This window comes from Notothenia rossii (genome assembly GCF_949606895.1).
Source record: "Notothenia rossii genome assembly, chromosome: 9".
Lineage (NCBI taxonomy): Eukaryota > Metazoa > Chordata > Actinopteri > Perciformes > Nototheniidae > Notothenia > Notothenia rossii.
The window spans coordinates 44,752,635-44,769,509 of NC_136907.1; the positions used below are offsets into that span (position 1 = coordinate 44,752,635).

Below are 16,875 nucleotides of genomic sequence, written 5' to 3' on the forward strand. Positions count from 1 at the left end.
TAAATACAAAATAAAAAACTTTTCCGAAGTCCATTTTCCTTCAAGCATTGACTTTCATATTTTCCATCATATACCACTTATTTTCTGATTTCATTTCATTGGAAAGAAAATAATGATAATAAAATAAGAATAAAGTACTTATATCTATCTGCATTTACAGATGCCAGCCTTCAATTCTCTTAAGGTACAACTACCTGAAATGAAAATAAAAGAAGAAGGAATTATAGAATGATAGAAGATAATATGATAGAAGCCCATCTCCTACTGTAACTAACCTGCACACTGTGTGTGTGTGTGTGTGTGTGTGTGTGTGTGTGTGTGTGTGTGTGTGTGTGTGTGTGTGTGTGTGTGTGTGTGTGTGTGTGTGTGTGTGTGTGTGTGTGTGTGTGTGTGTGTGTGTGTGTGTGTGTGTGGCCAGCCAGCCAACCAGGTAGAACATGGCAGAAAAAATAAAAAATCATGTATTCAACCCAGTTCAGTGTATTCATACGTGTATTGCTCTCCTGTGTAGAATGATGTGGTGGTGACAGTGCAGACTCAGGGAGGAGGCAGAGAAGGAGAGAAAGAGACACAAGAGTTACAGGTAATGGAAATATCAGTCAGCTTAAAGTGTAGGATAACATAACAAATTAAGACACAAATACTTGGATAATATATTCCCCCCTCTCTCCCTTTCTTTACAGAGTAGCATAAAGATTGTGTATTCAAACCAGTTCAGTGTACTCATAAGTGTATTGCTCTCCTTAATGTAGAATGATGTGGTGACTGTGCAGACTCAGGGAGGAGGCAGAGGAAGTGAGAAAGAGACCTAGGATAACATCCCTAGTCAAAAAATGCTATAGGAATCTCTATACGTTTTTGGAACCCTATAGGAATCCTTTAGGATCCCATAGGATTTTGAGACAGTTCTGTGCTCTATATTGCAGGAAATTGCACGTACAGGTGTTCATTAAATTAAAACAATTCTGCCATGGAGGTGGTCGTGCCTGACCCACTCCAAACCACCCCTTGCCTGCCAGTTACTAATCTTGCACCCCCACTTTCAACTATAACTAGGCGGCACAGCAGTGCACCAGCAGCTTGCAGCTTGAACAGACTGACAGGAAAATGTCCTCTACAGCTCATGAATCAGGAGCTCAGAAACGAAAGAAAAAACGTCAGCAAGAGGAAAATAATAAAAGAGGTCGACAGATAGTCACCAAGTATTTTCACAAGAAAGGTATTTATTCACAGAACTGGTTTTGAAGCCCATAACAGCTTAGCCAACATTTTGTGGCTGACGTTAGCTACCTGTTGCTATCAAAAATTAGATGAGTGTCGATGAGCCCAGTGAATTTGTATCCAGCAGCTATGCCCTTTTGCTATGGCTAGCTAACCTAACCTGTATAATGTTACATGCTAATCACATCTGCTCTAATGCACAGATGCGGCTTCAGGATCAGTACCCCTTCCCTCAGGCCGGTTCCCAGTTGAAGGAGAGGGAGGTAAAGCAGCAGGGCTTGGGGTTAACAAACAGATTTTAAATATGCTTACCATGCATTGAATACAACTTTAGGTAATATTCACATTTAGTTACTCTAGTTCTTCCAGTAATTGCAATACCATTGACCACTGGCACATTAAATTGAGGTTGTTACAGTAGCTATAGCTAGATTTGAGCAATTGAAAAATATCTATACAAATGATTATTATTATTATTATTATTATTATTATTATTATTATTATAACAATTAAGAGATAGCTCGAGCTGTACTGTGTTATTACTATTATAGGGCATTTTATAAATTATGTACACTATGGATACTCTAGAGCCAGGGCCTTCGAGCAAGGCAGCCAACGAGGAGAGCAGAGGTGAAGAGGCAGAGGTACCAGTACAAGAAGAGGTCGAGGACCATGAAAGCAGCACAGATGAGGAGGAAGCAGCTATGGACAGTCAATGTCAGGGACAAAGTGAGGCTCCGACACAGGATGCCACAGATACTGAGCCACCTGTAGTGGTGTCTGAGGTAGAAGATCTGCTATCACTTGACCCAGGGTTGTTCCCAGCTAGGATGAGTGACAAGGACAGGGCAACTATTGTAAAGAAATTAGCAATGCGAGAAACAGATCAAGAAATTCCACATGATTCAAAGGGAAAGAGATTTCCAGATTACTTGAAATACACCAAAGCAGATAAGGGTAGGGGAAAAGTGAAAAGGGACTGGTTGATTCACAGTGAAAGTGCAAATGCACTGTTCTGCATACCATGTGTTCTTTTCTCCAAGGAGCAAAAAATACCCTCTCTTAGTGCTTTGAGTAGTGACCAGGGATACAAGATGTGTGACGTCGAGTGGGGTCGCATGTATGATAAATTCCCAAGCCATGAAACAAGTAGGAATCACAGGGACTGTTATTTGCGATGGAAACACCTACAGTGTTCGGTTATGACTGCATGTGGCGTTGATCATCAGTTGCAGAGAGAGCTACAGTCTGAAATTGAGAAAAACAAAGCTATCTTGCAGAGACTCCTTGATGTCACTCTGCACTTGGCAACGAGGAATTTAGCTTTCCGAGGTAAAACGCATGCTTTGGGCGATGTCCACAATGGAAATTTTGTAGGTACGCTAGAACTTTTGTCACGATATGATCCACTCTTGAAAGACCACTTAGACAAAATCAGGACATCCAAAAAAGGAAGCCAGCTAACTCATTATCTGAGCCCAGACATCCAGAACGAGTTTATTGAATTGTGTGGGGGAAAGGTTTTAAAAACCATTCTGACGGAAAGGGAGGATGCCATATACTATGGAATCATTTGTGATGCAGCGCCTGACATTTCCCACACCGAGCAAAATGTTGTGCTCATAAGATATGTACATTATAATGAAGACACAGGCGAATGGGAGATCACTGAAAGATTTATTGAATTCAAAGATTTCAACAGAAAAACAGGATGTGAAATAGCAGGCATGATGGAGAGTGTGCTTCTGGATCTAGGGATAGACATTAGTGATTGCAGGGGGCAAGGGTATGATAATGGGGCGAATATGTCAGGGAAAATCAAGGGAGTCCAAGCACAAATACTGAAAAATAATAATCTTGCTACTTTCTCACCTTGTGCCTCCCACACGTTGAATCTGGTAGGCGTGCATGCTGCAGAATCGAGCCCTGAAGTATCCAACTTTTTTGGTTACATTAACCGCCTCTACACATTTGTAAGTGCCAGTCCATCTCGTTGGTCTATATACAAAAAGAAAACAGGTTGCTCTGTACATAGGCTATCTGACACTCGCTGGAGTGCGAGAATTGATGCTGTGAAACCTGTAGCAAAGCACCTACCTGGTGTCATTGAAGCCCTTGCTACCATACTGAGCTCATGCAGTCTCACAGGTGAGGCCAGATCTGAAGCTGTTGGTCTGAGGAACTACCTCATGTCATTTGATGCCATTGTCCTTCTCACCATTTGGGTGAAAGTATTGCAATCTATTGATGACAGAAATGTGATACTCCAGTCAGGGAAAATCTCAATAGAGGTGGAGGCAGGTAATGTTGCTGCACTAAGAGATGAGATGCAGACTCTCAGAAATGGATGGGATGCTATTCTGTCTGAGGCATCAATGGTAGCTAAGGAAATGGAGGTTCCACCTCATTTCAAAAAAGAACTTTGCCGTGAGAGGAGGAGGAAGAGGTTTCATGATGAAACTGCTGAAGGAACAGGTCAGGAGGATAGGCCAGAAACAACATTCCGTAACACTGTGTTTCTCACTGCCATGGACCAGATCATAAGTGACTTGGACACTCGGTTCCAAACAACAGCAAATATTGTTGAAGAATTTGCTGCCATACTTAAAATTGGGAAGTTGAGTGACAGTGTCATGGCTTCTGTGTGTCAGCCACTGAGGGAGAAATACTCACAGGATCTCACAGATCAGTTTGAGAGTGAGATAAGGCATCTCAATAAAATATTTTCTGCCACTTTCCCCCCTGATTGTAGCTCTCTTGATCTACTGAATGCAATATACAAGATGGAACTCCAGAGCATTTTTGGAGACGTTTGCATTGCCCTCAGAATTTTCTTGACGCTCCCAGTTACCGTAGCTGGTGGTGAAAGATCATTTAGTAAGTTGAAACTTATCAAGAGCTATTTAAGATCTACCATGTCGCAAGAGAGGTTGAACAGCCTTGCAATGTTATCGATTGAAAGCAAGCTGGCTCTGTCACTTGATTTCAAAGAGCTCGTAAAAGATTTTGCCACCAAGAAGGTCCGGCGATTGGCGTTCGGGATTTAGGAATAAAAATCCAGTCTATGACAGGATTGTGGGATGTTTCCCTATAGTAAGCTGACAGGCTACAGCCCACATTGTGAACAATTACTATCTGATGCATAGTCCTCTCGCACTACATTTTTCATTGTTTGCTGTAAGTGTGTTCATGTCCTGAGAGTTTATTGTTTTATAATTATGTTCAAATCTTCAGTTAATTTATACTTTTGTCCTTGTGTTGTTCAAATCTTAATTTAATAAGTCAAAGAATGTTGAGATTTTTTGTTTGTTCATTCCTGTATTGGGTGTAATTTTCAATTAAATAGACAGAAGATAAAGTTGATAGTCAGTGCATGTTGATTTCTTGCAGTCCATTACAGTTCATTAACTTCAACAGGGTTTTCGAGGTTGGGTTTCATCGTGTCGTTTTGGGGGTGGACGCAAGGTTCTGACCCCACCAGTATCCAAGAATCCTGAATTGTCCCCACCAATAACTCAACACTTGTCACTCGCGCCTCCTCGAATTACTTGCGCGTGTAACAGGTAGGGCTTTAGCACTCTGCTGAGAAAGGCAGCAACCCGGCCGCTACAGCAAAAAAGCTAGTGCTCTGCCCGCGACAGTTCAAAATCTGCTTCGTAAAAGGTATATCCAAGCAGGGAACGATTGTATACTTCAGAGCACATCAAAATGTAAGTGTCTGTCAACCTAATAGTGTGCTTGAGTAGACTATTTGTGTTGGAGATGGGATTACAGAGAGACAGGACAAGTAACAGCTTTTGTATGTTGAGTATCAGAAAACATTGTCACAAGAATAGGGGAAAATATGCCTAGCTAGTGCAACTCAAGGTTGTTTGGTAGACTATTGCATTGGTCCATTCATTGAAGATGAACGCAATGCGACATCCTGAACTGGTGCTGAACTGCTGATCCGAATGTATAGGTAAAAACCATATTATGCGTTTTCATCAATAAATAAATGGCCACATTTTTTTTAGCGTGCGCGCTAATGCGCACTCGCATGGATTGGGGGCCCACAAATAGATTCTTTCATGGGGCCCAGAATTTCCAGCTACGCCCCTGCATAGGCTACTTACATTTAAATGTGTGCTGCGTCGGTTCAGCAATTCTCCGCAAGGGTTTTTTAATTGATCCGTGCGCAAAGCATTGTGGGGATTTTAAGGACGCGAAGTCTACCCATGTGCAGCCTCGAAATTTCCCCCAAACCAAGGACGCGGCCTCGGTGGAATTCCAAGTATGCTGGGGATTGGAACAGTCCTTCGGCGGCACTCGATGACGTAGTATCCTTGAAATATTGGCCAGAATCCTCGAGATTGAGAAACGGCCACAGTTTGCCTGCTGCTCAAAAGGGGGCGGGGCCTGCAGAGAATCAGCCATTCTCTAACACGGCTGAAACAGAGGGATATGAGGCATGTCTAAAATGGATGTCTAAAATGCATGATCTGTTTGATATTTTGAGCAAAACACATCATAGATATGTTTTTTATATATTTGTATATATCTGATACCCATTGTATATATATATATATATATATATATATATATATATATATATATATATATAAATAATGACAGTAAATATTATATAATTACATATATGGTGCTGCTGTGGAGCAAGTGAGCAGCACTACATTCCTGGGGGTGCACATCACTGAGGACCTCTCCTGGAGCATCAACACCACGTCACTCGTAGGGGTGTAACGGTATACCTATTCGTACCGAGTTTCCGTTAGAATATTTTTTCGCCGGTCAACGTGTCCGTTATAGATTAAATCTTCCGGACACAATGAGAAAAGTGCCGGTCAAAGGTCTTCTTTGTTATTTATTGAGCTTTAAAACAAATTGATATGATATTAAACAAACTAATTATAGTAGATTAACTATTCAAAAGTGTACAGTAACTTACAATAACACGGGAATAATAAACGGAGCGCTCTTTCCCTCTCAGCCCGTCAGTATCATGCAACTCGCGGATCAGTAATGAGTGACCCGACAGTAAAACTAAACATATCTATAACTAGTTTAGGTAGTTTGAGAGGTAATTAAAATAGCTACGTGTGATATTCTAACCTGAAGTATGTTTTGTTCCGCTCACCGCTGCATGTGATCATGCAGAGCTGCGTGTCGACTCGTCAACAGCAACTGACCTCTCTCTCCCGTCAGATTAGACTTCACTCGCGTTTATGTCCATATCGATCAGATCTAGCTAATGATATGACTACCTGCTTATTAAAAGACACCTAAACAATAAGCGCCGCTATGTAACTGGGTGAGGTCGCTATGCAACCAGGTGAAGTCGCTATGCAACCGGGTGAGGCCGCAAAGTATAGCGCAGCATTATGCATTTGTTTACATGCCGACCGGAACCCAGAGGCATTACAAACAGATCAACGCACAATCAACCCATACAGGACATCTCTTTCTCCACATTACGTGTTAGACATTAGAATTGACTATTCTTGTCTGTCACATACTCTTTTGTCTGTCACATAATTGGCGCAACTGATGCGGTATTGCGCTAAGGGGAAATATATTTTGACCGGACACAATGACCGGAGAGATTTAGATTTGCCGGTCTTCAGCATATTTTACCGTTCGTAGTCCGGTAATTACCAACTAACGGGAACTCTGATTTGTACGTATTCGCAGCATTCAGAGTAATTTGCTCACATTGGGTTCAACGCGTCATAGAGCGACCAAGTCGTTTCATTGGACAAGAGGCACACTATGAGAGCTGGTCACAGGGATCCGTTCAAATGTAGTCAGTAATTTGAGGAACTGTCGAAATAGCGAACGCAGATAAAATTGAGCTCGAAAATCCTCCAGCATCATTGAAGTCTCCGGTTTGGGAACATTTTGGCTTCGCAGTTACGTACAAGGATGACGGACAAAGACAGGTGGACCGAACCAAAGCTGTTTGTCTGCATTTTTCAACTAAAATTGGTTACGCGTCTGGCAATACATCAAACTTGCACACTCATTTGAAAAGGCATCACCCAAACGTGAATATCACCGGTACCAAAAGAAAAAAGACTGAAGTGCAAACCCAACTGCATCCACGGGAACGCTCCTCCATACCTGAAGGAACTTCTCACATCTCAAACCTCCACATGCAACCTCCGCTCCACAACTAATCATCGGCTTCGCCCCCCGAGGACCAAACTCCGCACAATGGGGGATCGGGCTTTCTGTGCAGCTGCTCCTCACCTGTGGAATTCCCTCCCAGACCACCTGAGGACTCCACAGACCACTGATGCCTTCAAGAAAGGCTTAAAAACCTTTCTTTTCAAAAAAGCTTTTGATTAAACTTTTGTTTATTTTGTTTGTTTTTATTATGCCTCCTGTAGCACCTTGGGATTGCTGTGAGAAATGAAAGGTGCTTTATAAATCGAATTTATTATTATTATTATTATTATTAACTCCCACTAGCATTTAAGCCTCCACCACTCGCAAAAAGTTCATACCGAGCCAAAGCTATTACAAATGCCAAATATCCTTATGTTGCCATGTTAGCAAAGCACTACCTGGCTGTATCTGCTACCTCTGTCCCTAGCGAGAGTGTGTTCTCCACAGCAGGAGACATTGTTAGTGCTAGCAGATCTGCCCTTTTGGCAAGCAATTTGGACAAGTTCATTTTTCTTTAAAAAAACATGAAAATACAATGACAAGCAAGTCATAATGTCAAACTGGCTGCTTAGGTACTAGTACAGTACAGTTCAAATACAGATTATTCCAGTTCATCGAAATGCTGCACCTTAATGTTTATTTTATTATATATTGTATTTATTTGAGTGAATATTCACAGTTTAATTGGGCAACAATAATCAGGCTTCGTGTGATTCTGTTTATTTGTACCTTACTTTGACCATCGTTCACTGTTATTGATCATTGTGGAGAGAGGCAGACGTTTTGTTTTGTATTATAGCAGCTATCGGATGGAATCAATACATGGGCTGCACAGATTGTCGTGTCCGACTATCACAAGTAGAATCATAATAAAAATACGACTGTAAAAAACGGTTTATGACTCAATAGGATAGCAATAGCAAGTAGTCAGTTTAGCTTTGGTTGCTATGCTAACATCACCCATTTTATACCAGAGAAACTTTAGCGTTGTGATGCCAAACAGCTTCAATTCAGACTGACACACATTCACTTAAGGGGAACTGAGGATATGTATCAGCTGCTTGTGTGACAGTCGGACAGTGAATACTTTAGAGCGGCCGCTGCAGTGTGAGCTAACCGTGAGCCAACGGGAGAATAAACTCCCGTGGAAGAGCAGCCAGCACTGCAGCGGTCGGTAAATGCCGCTGAAACACATTAATAAACAATGAATCACAGCACTCTGGAGAAAAGCATAAGGTTGGAGAAGTCGTTATTTAATTTAATCTGGCTTCGTGTGATTAAAAGCAACACGATCATCGACCCGACGCAGTCCCCCATTGCTGTTGTGAGCGCCGTAATGCCGTTGGGGAGCAAATCAGCGATGTAAACGGTGACGTCATGACGCAGCAGCGGCAGCACCAGTCGGGCTCTGGGCGGTGTGAACAAAGCGGGGGCAGAAAAGGGAAACCGGAGCTGAACCAGAAAAGCTCTAGCTCGGAGCTAGAACGGGAAAAGCGCTGGTGTGAAAGCCGCAATACACTACCAGCCCAACAGAAATACCCCAGAGCCTAAATGCACACAGAACAATCAACCCAACAGGATACAGGTGAGGGGGGAGGAGACAACACAGGGCACCAGGTGCACACAATCAACAGTAACAGACAGGGGGAAGGGGAACACTTTTCAAAACAAAACTAGCAAACAGAGACAGACAAACTAAAAACACAGACAGATGCAAAAACAACATACACTTCGCCACCAACGAAGCTACACAATCCGTAATGGAGGCCGAGATCTATGGCCCCAGAGATCACCTCCGTTACAATATACCACCATATGCTATTGTCATTAGTTGTGTCCCTGTTCTTCAAGCTAAGGCATTGCTAAATTAACAACTCTTGGCTTACAGAGTGGTAACATGAGACCGATTTTTATATATAAAATATAAATATATTATAATTTATTTTAAATATTAACAATATAATAAAAATAAATGGAAATATATATATATATATATTGTGGTGACCACGTATTGATACACTGGTTCATAATTCACACATGGAACTACAATTGGCGTTTTGTTTCCACACGGACCTGTTGTGTGTTCCTTATATATATTGTGTGCCCTCCTGGCTCTTCCTCTTGTCGTCCCGGGCTGCGACCCGACAACATGTCCTTTGCAGCTCTCTATTAAAGACAACTTTGCACCTTCGATGCACCGCCTCTGACTCCCTATCTCTCGGCACTACAATATATATATTAGGGCCGGGACTCGATTAAAACAATTAATCTAATTAATTACAGGCTTTGTAATTAATTAATCGCAATTAATCGCATTTTTAATCACATATAAATATTTGACCTGAGAACAGTGAGAAGCTAATTTTTTTTCACATGGATTTTAGTATACCATTGAATAATAACTGAATACATAAGCTTAAAGTCCTTATCTTGCGTAATTTACTGTAGCTGAAAGATCATAGAACTGTTTCAAAATGCATTAACTTGTTGGGTCTTATTCCAGTAACACGTGATATAGATCGAATATCGTTTCCTATTTGCTGTAAATCACTTGTTAATATCGGGAAAATGGGTCAAATTCAGAGGTATCCAGAAAAGTCTGGATTCAAACTTGCCGCTGCTTGGTGCTGTGTCGTGACGTCACGTGTGGTTCCGCGAATCCTGGTGAGTTCAGCCCGTCCCAGCATCACACAGTGTAGCATTGCTGGTATAGCCGCATGTCAACTTTGTGTATCAGTGTTTATCTCCGAGTTTGTCTTGTTTTTTCCGGATCATGGTGAAGAGGTGTGTCGTTGGCGGGTGTAGCAACACCAATCGGGATGGTTTTACCGTTCATTTGTTCCCGAAAGAGAAGGTTTTACGGGAGAAATGGGAGCGATTTGTGCGGAACACAAGAAAAAATTGGCAGTGCGCCAGTGAAACCAGCGTTATTTGTGGGGCACATTTAGTTGTCCCTGATGATTTTGAAGGCTACCAACAATGGAAGATGGGTTTCAAAAAACAGTTGGACATAAGAAAGGGTGCAATTCCATCAATTAGGACAGGTGATTCAACCCCAATGACTTCCTCGCGTTCCGAGGCTGAGCCCCAGGCATCGTCGATATTTCGCGGCCAACGGGAGACAACGCTGTCCGATAGTAAACAGGGTGAAACACAAGTGATGTCAGACTCCTTGGCGGAACCCCTACAAAAGAAACACAGGTCCGATAAAGCTGTGAAAAAACTAACACTGTCCAGGGTGAGTGAACCATCAATTTGAAATTTGTTTATCATTTATATATCCTAATCTAAGTTGTAAACTGAACTCTCGCTGGCTGCGCGCATTGGCTGTCGATCCGGACGGCAGCAGGGAGCCAGACAGCGGCAGCCGGGAACCACACGTGACGTCACGAAATGGCCTGCTTCCAGAAGCAACGTTTTTTTATTGGACCTAATATTTTTCCTTTTTTTACATATTATTCAGTATGAAATAAAGAAACATACATTGACTATCTGTTGCATACACCCCCCAGAAATCAACTGCCAAAAAAAGTTTTTAATGTAAGATAAGGACTTTAAGCAGCAAAAACATTGTTTATTTTTTTCAAGGTGGTATTTAACAAAGACCAACAGAAAAGTGCAATTTTTGCCATAAAGTGTAGCAATAGCATATTTAGGAATATAGTACATTTCAGAGATTCAGGTAGTCTATAGGTAGGTAGACCTTCTGTAAACTATAACACTTTGTTTTTTAAGTAAAACACAATACTTTCAAGTACATTCAGAACATTGGAAACCCTGACTATTAGAAAACATCTCTCTGTTGCTTCAGAGGCCATAACAGACTTTGTTGATTTACCAACAGTTGATTTAAAAAATCTAATCAATTTCAGTCCAACTCTCTCAATAACCTTGGCCAAAACAATAAACAGTTCAACATAGAGTGCTAGTTGCACCAACAACGTAATAAATAGTTCAACATAAAGTGTACCATTTAAAATAAAATAAAAAAGTGCCAGTGATTGACCTCAATCCCTCCTATTCTTCCAATATCCTGATGAAAAATAAAATATCTCTGTTGCATAGGCCACTGTTTGATCAACGCGAATTGGGTGTGGGTCCTTGTACTCCGAGTCGGGCTAACGTCCACGCTAGCTTCCACGCTAGCTGCTATATGTTTTGCATTGAGGTGATACTTGAGGCTTGATGTGCTGCGGTGATATGCAAATTCCTTTTTGCATAATTTGCAAACAACCGTGCTCTTATCGATGCTTCCATCCGTCCGTTTTTTAAAACAAAATGTCCCATCCACGGGGCCAACCAAAGCGGTCTCATCAGCTTCTTCGTTCACGTTTGACTATTGTTCACTGTGGTTTGTTGTTGTTTGAAGTCATGAACGTTAGTTGGGGCTCCAGTATAATCGGTACCCCTGAAGCTCATCCAGTGAGAAACGTTCCGCGGTGTAAAAATAATTGCGATTAAAATGCGCTAATTTTTTTAACGCGTTAATTTTTGTGTAATTAATTAATCTTAATTAACGCATTAAAGTCCCGGCCCTAATATATATATATATTTATAAAACGGACAAGTCAAATCAAGCAATCTGATTGGTTCTTAGCCGTGATATACTGAGCGTATACCACAGGTAGAATTGTAAATTACTTTTCACAACAAGTCAGTATCCCTCCGCGTCTGAGAAAAACAGTATACCATTGGGTTGAAAAGCAAACTGCTTTTCATACTGGAACAAGAAAGCAGCGGAGAAGTAACGGGGTAGAAGCCCTCCTTTTTGATGCAGCGGTCCAGACATAGAAATCAAACGGCAAAACATATTCAGTGTGCAGTTCCTTTGGCATTAGGGCAGGGATATCTAGATACTTTTGAAGGTTTAACATAATGAATTGTGCTACTTTTAAAGCAAGCAACGATGTTTTCAAATCTGTAATCAAAGAGGTCCGCAAAAACGCTATCGACCAATCAGATTGCTTGATTTGACTTGTCCGTTTTATAAATATATTTAAATTTCTTCCGTTACGAAACAAACTTACAAAGCATAAAATGGAAACATTTAAGATTAACTTCGACCTCCGGGGGGGTCTTACTATAGTATGGAGGAGTGGATTGAGCAGTGCCTATCTCCAGAAAAAAAAGCACCTAAACTACGGCATGCAGAGCTACGTGAAGAGCAGGTAGACCAACTGGAAAAGTACCACCATTCAAAAGCTTTCTGATGCGGGTCTTGAAACAAAGCAGAGAAATTATGACCGTTAGTGGCCACAGGTGCGAAAGCTCTCTCCAGAGCTACTGGAAGCCCAATCTCGGGGACCGGAGAAAGTGGAGCAATATTCTCGCCACGCCAAGCAACAGCCTCGAACAACCTCAACCTATACAAGTAACCACGTAAGCCATGCTACTGATGCTGGACAGTTTTTCAGTGGATGCACAATAAACAGCAACATACACATTAATGTAAATAAATAGCCAAATAATGGAACAACGCTCTCTGTCTAATATGTTCGCTTGCTGTTGGTGTTGTTGCATAGCAACCACCTTGCACTATGTTTTGTGCAGAAGGCAACGGAGGGACTATTTTATTTTGAACATCATTATTTACTAATAAAAACGATTTAAATTAGAGTGTGTATTTTTCTTTCATATTGCCACACTTGGTAACCGTTTTATAAAAGCAATAGCTCACGACAGGCCGTGGTATATGCTCATTATATCACAGCTAAGGGGCGTGGCTCGGGCCGACGCGAAAATAACATTAAGCAGATAAAGCAATAGCTATACACACACACACACACACACACACACAAGGTATACAGTGGGGCAAAAAAGTATTTAGTCAGCCACCAATTGTGCAAGTTCTCCCACTTAAAAAGACGAGAGAGGCCTGTAATTTTCATCCTAGGTATACCTCAACTATGAGAGACAAAATGAGAAAAAAAAATCCAGAAAATCACATTGTCTGATTTTTAAAGACTTTATTTGCAAATTATGGTGGAAAATAAGTATTTGGTCAATAACAAAAGTCCATCTCAATACTTTGTTATATACCCTTTGTTGGCAATGACAGAGGTCAAACGTTTGCTGTAAGTCTTCACAGGGTTTTCACACACTGTTGCTGGTATTTTGGCCCATTCCTCCATGCAGATCTCCTCTAGAGCAGTGATGTTTTGGGGCTGTTGCTGGGCAACACAGACTTTCAACTCCCTCCAAAGATTTTCTATGGGGTTGAGATCTGGAGACTGGCTAGGCCACTCCAGGACCTTGAAATGCTTCTTACGAAGCCACTCCTTCGTTGCCCTGGCGGTGTGTTTGGGATTATTGTCATGCTGAAAGACCCAGCCACGTTTCATCTTCAATGCCCTTGCTGATGGAAGGAGGTAGTCACTCAAAATCTCACGATACTGTTGGAGATTTGGGGGATGTTTAAAACCAACCTTGTCTCCGCGTGTCGTTTGGTAAACTGGGTAAATTCGTAAAAAGGAAGGGATTAAGAAACACCAGAATGCAAGTTAAACAATAATCTTGTTTTAATGATACAAAGTAACAATACAAATACATCACCGAAACACGAAGCACTCTGCAGAGTACTCCGGGCTCAGGTTCTACCACCGTGTGAGACAGGTCTCAGGAACGGCCAGTCAAAAACAAGAGCGCGAACCAAAGGAAAACACAGGCTTTCATACTAAAAACACAGGAGGAGGTGTGTGCATGCTTTCCTCCAGAGGTCATCTTATTGGGAGAGAACAACACATGGCCTGTCGCACCCAATCAGTGCGACACAGCAGAAAAAACCCGGAAACAAAAAGTCTCTTTCAGCTTCACGAAGACCAGATACCTTTTGGTGTCTGGTACGAACCTGCTCTAAACAACAAGTTTCCTTATCTTATTTCACATCTTGCAGCCAGCACACACACATCCCCTTTATGGCCCTTTGTCCATCTTCCCCCCTCAGGTTACCACACACAAGTTAAAAGTATGTTTTAAGATATAGTTGTTATAGTTGGCTAAATATACGTAATACATGTAAATCACTTTCATATCAATAATAACGAAGAACACATTACCTATGCTCTTAAGCAGTATTAGAGATGCTTTTCAAATAGTCAAACTTCACACAGGCCCAATATAGAGAACACACTCATTTGTCCTACAGCCCTTCCCGCCATTTGAGCTATTGTTCACATCTTTACTTCAAATAAAAGGTTTCACATTGTATATTTCCAGCTTCCTTTACACATACTGTTATTATTAATACAAAGTAATTAACCACACACATCTATTGAAAACAAGTAGATTTCCCTGATAATTGACATGCTGAAAATCTTAAGAAGAATGTCCCCTCCCCCAGCTCTCTCGTCCCTGTCATAAAAGCTGCTTCCGTTTCATATAGAGTAATAAAACATGTTTAAGCTAATTTCTCCACAATGTTTGTAGCCATTTAGTACCCACACATGAAAGAATAAAAACAGAGGTATAGTTGAACAGTAATCATGCAGCAGATATATTTACTGCAATGAAAACACACACATTTGCCCTAAGCATGTGTAACGCACCCTCTTCTTTTATGAGGGAAACATTCCAGAGTTTTGGAGCTATCCCCAAATTAGGATGTCCCCTGCTCACATCCCTCTCTAAACACAAAGACTTCACCTCAATATATTGGGGAGGGAAAATATACTTTTTCCCTTCAAATTTAACACACATGAATATATATAAGGTGACCTTAAAATGAATATACTAGATTTAACTTTCCTGCCAAAACACGGTACTTTAATACTTCAAATAATTCAAATAATCCTTCAATTCCCCCTTTTGGTCTCGCCTCACGAGACCAACACACATAAGACATTTGAAACACAACTACTGTCATTCTTTGATACTGTGTCTGTCCCCCTTCATTAAACCTTTGGGAACAGAACACAACTTTTCATGTCAGTGAAGGAACTATCAGAGTGGTTGCCTGAGTGCCAGAAAGCAGCATCCTTGCGTGTTGTTGAATCCTTAGTTTGAGTTTTACATTTGCAAACCGCCAACCCCTGTGGGAATTAGAAACGGGTCACATGTGCGTTTTTCCAAATGTGTGGAATTGTAGGAAACCTGTGTTTCCCATGGAGCTCCAAAATAATGTGTTAGTCTAAAAACATGCTTGGTTAGTCATTGTTTTAGAATCATGCAGTTGCACTGATCACATGCAGAAATACATTCACACTCACTCTGTCAGGTTGTAAAGTCAAGTTTGGTGAGCCCCAGAGTCAGTCATTGATAGTGCTTCTCTCAAGTCACACTGTCAGTCAGGGTCAAAGGTCATTTGGTCTCAGTTTCATTGGCCATGTGTCGTGCTCTGCAGAGACTTTGATATTTCAGCACAGGCCAGTATCCTCTGTCTACAAAAATCAGTCATATATGGAGCGCCATAATTTATCAATTCACGATTACCACTTTAAGTCAGATATCGCTAACTTGTTATCGGTACGGCTGCTTCCCACATTTCCTGCAACTTGGTACAAAACTCACTTCATAATAGTACTACTACTACTGCAATTTATTTACACCTAAGTAGTATTAAAATGTCTAATAAATCTAATTCAGAAACTTGTGTACATTACTATTATCTTAAGTCAAAACATTACTAGGATCTGTGTAGCTCTGCATTTCATAGCTCATTATACTCATTTATCTTCAATTCTGGTCTACTTAAAAACAATGTTAAACTCTTTAGCAGTGTGTGGAACCTTGGGTGTCCGAACATGCAACCATCACCCTTTACTTTATCAAGGATTAAAAACAGTTTCCATCCTAAAGCCCTCCTATGGTAATAACTATGCCACAATGGTGAAATCAATATTGTAACAAATGAGATCACTACTTTATTCACACATGAATAAAAATCTCTTGAAGAATGATTTATTAATATAATGGAAAGATTGAAGAATATGGTTCTACACTGTGCTACTCCAAAACACCCCCTGCTTAAAGTGTAGTGCATATTTCCCTCATGTCTCCCCCTTTAACCCTCAGTGTGTTTTTAGGATGATTTTCTCATTTTACATGAATAGTTTCCTCTTTACTGCTATTTTGAATTTACCAATAGATTAATTCATGGTTAATACCTCGTTTTATCTTTACTTATTTATCAAGTCAATTCCAGTTCTTTAAATGTGGTGTCTTCTATGTGCGTTTTGTGAATAAGTGTGTTTATGTGTAAACTCACTCATTCCCGTTCTCCTTTTCTCCTCCCCTGGTTGTCTCAAGCCGTGTCCCCGGCCTCCTCACTTCAAATCGACTATGCCAACTCCTCTGATTCTGTCTTCTCTTCAGTCCATCAGCTCTTGAATCCATCCGCTGTAACTGTTTTAGGCAGCCTTTGGCCCAGTCACATCGGCAGCCCACATCATGCCACTGTTCTTTGCACTGCTTTGCATTTCATCTCCGCCTTTACAGTCTCTCTGCTGCTTTATGGAGGGCGGATTCTGCTCTCATGTCCCCCACTCTGCTCCT

General features: G+C 41.1%; 1 protein-coding gene across 1 annotated transcript; it reads left to right on the forward strand.

The window, feature by feature from the left end:
* Positions 1-412: 412 nt before the first annotated feature.
* On the forward strand, positions 413-7,633 carry LOC307019881 (uncharacterized protein; the record flags this gene model as incomplete). Its single annotated transcript, XM_079650984.1, has 3 exons — positions 413-583; positions 1,057-2,796; positions 7,608-7,633. The coding sequence occupies exons 2-3, from the start codon at positions 1,788-1,790 to the stop codon at positions 7,631-7,633; spliced, it is 1,035 nt and encodes a 344-aa protein (XP_079507110.1). The 5' UTR covers positions 413-583; positions 1,057-1,787.
* Between the last annotated feature and the right edge of the window lie 9,242 nt (positions 7,634-16,875).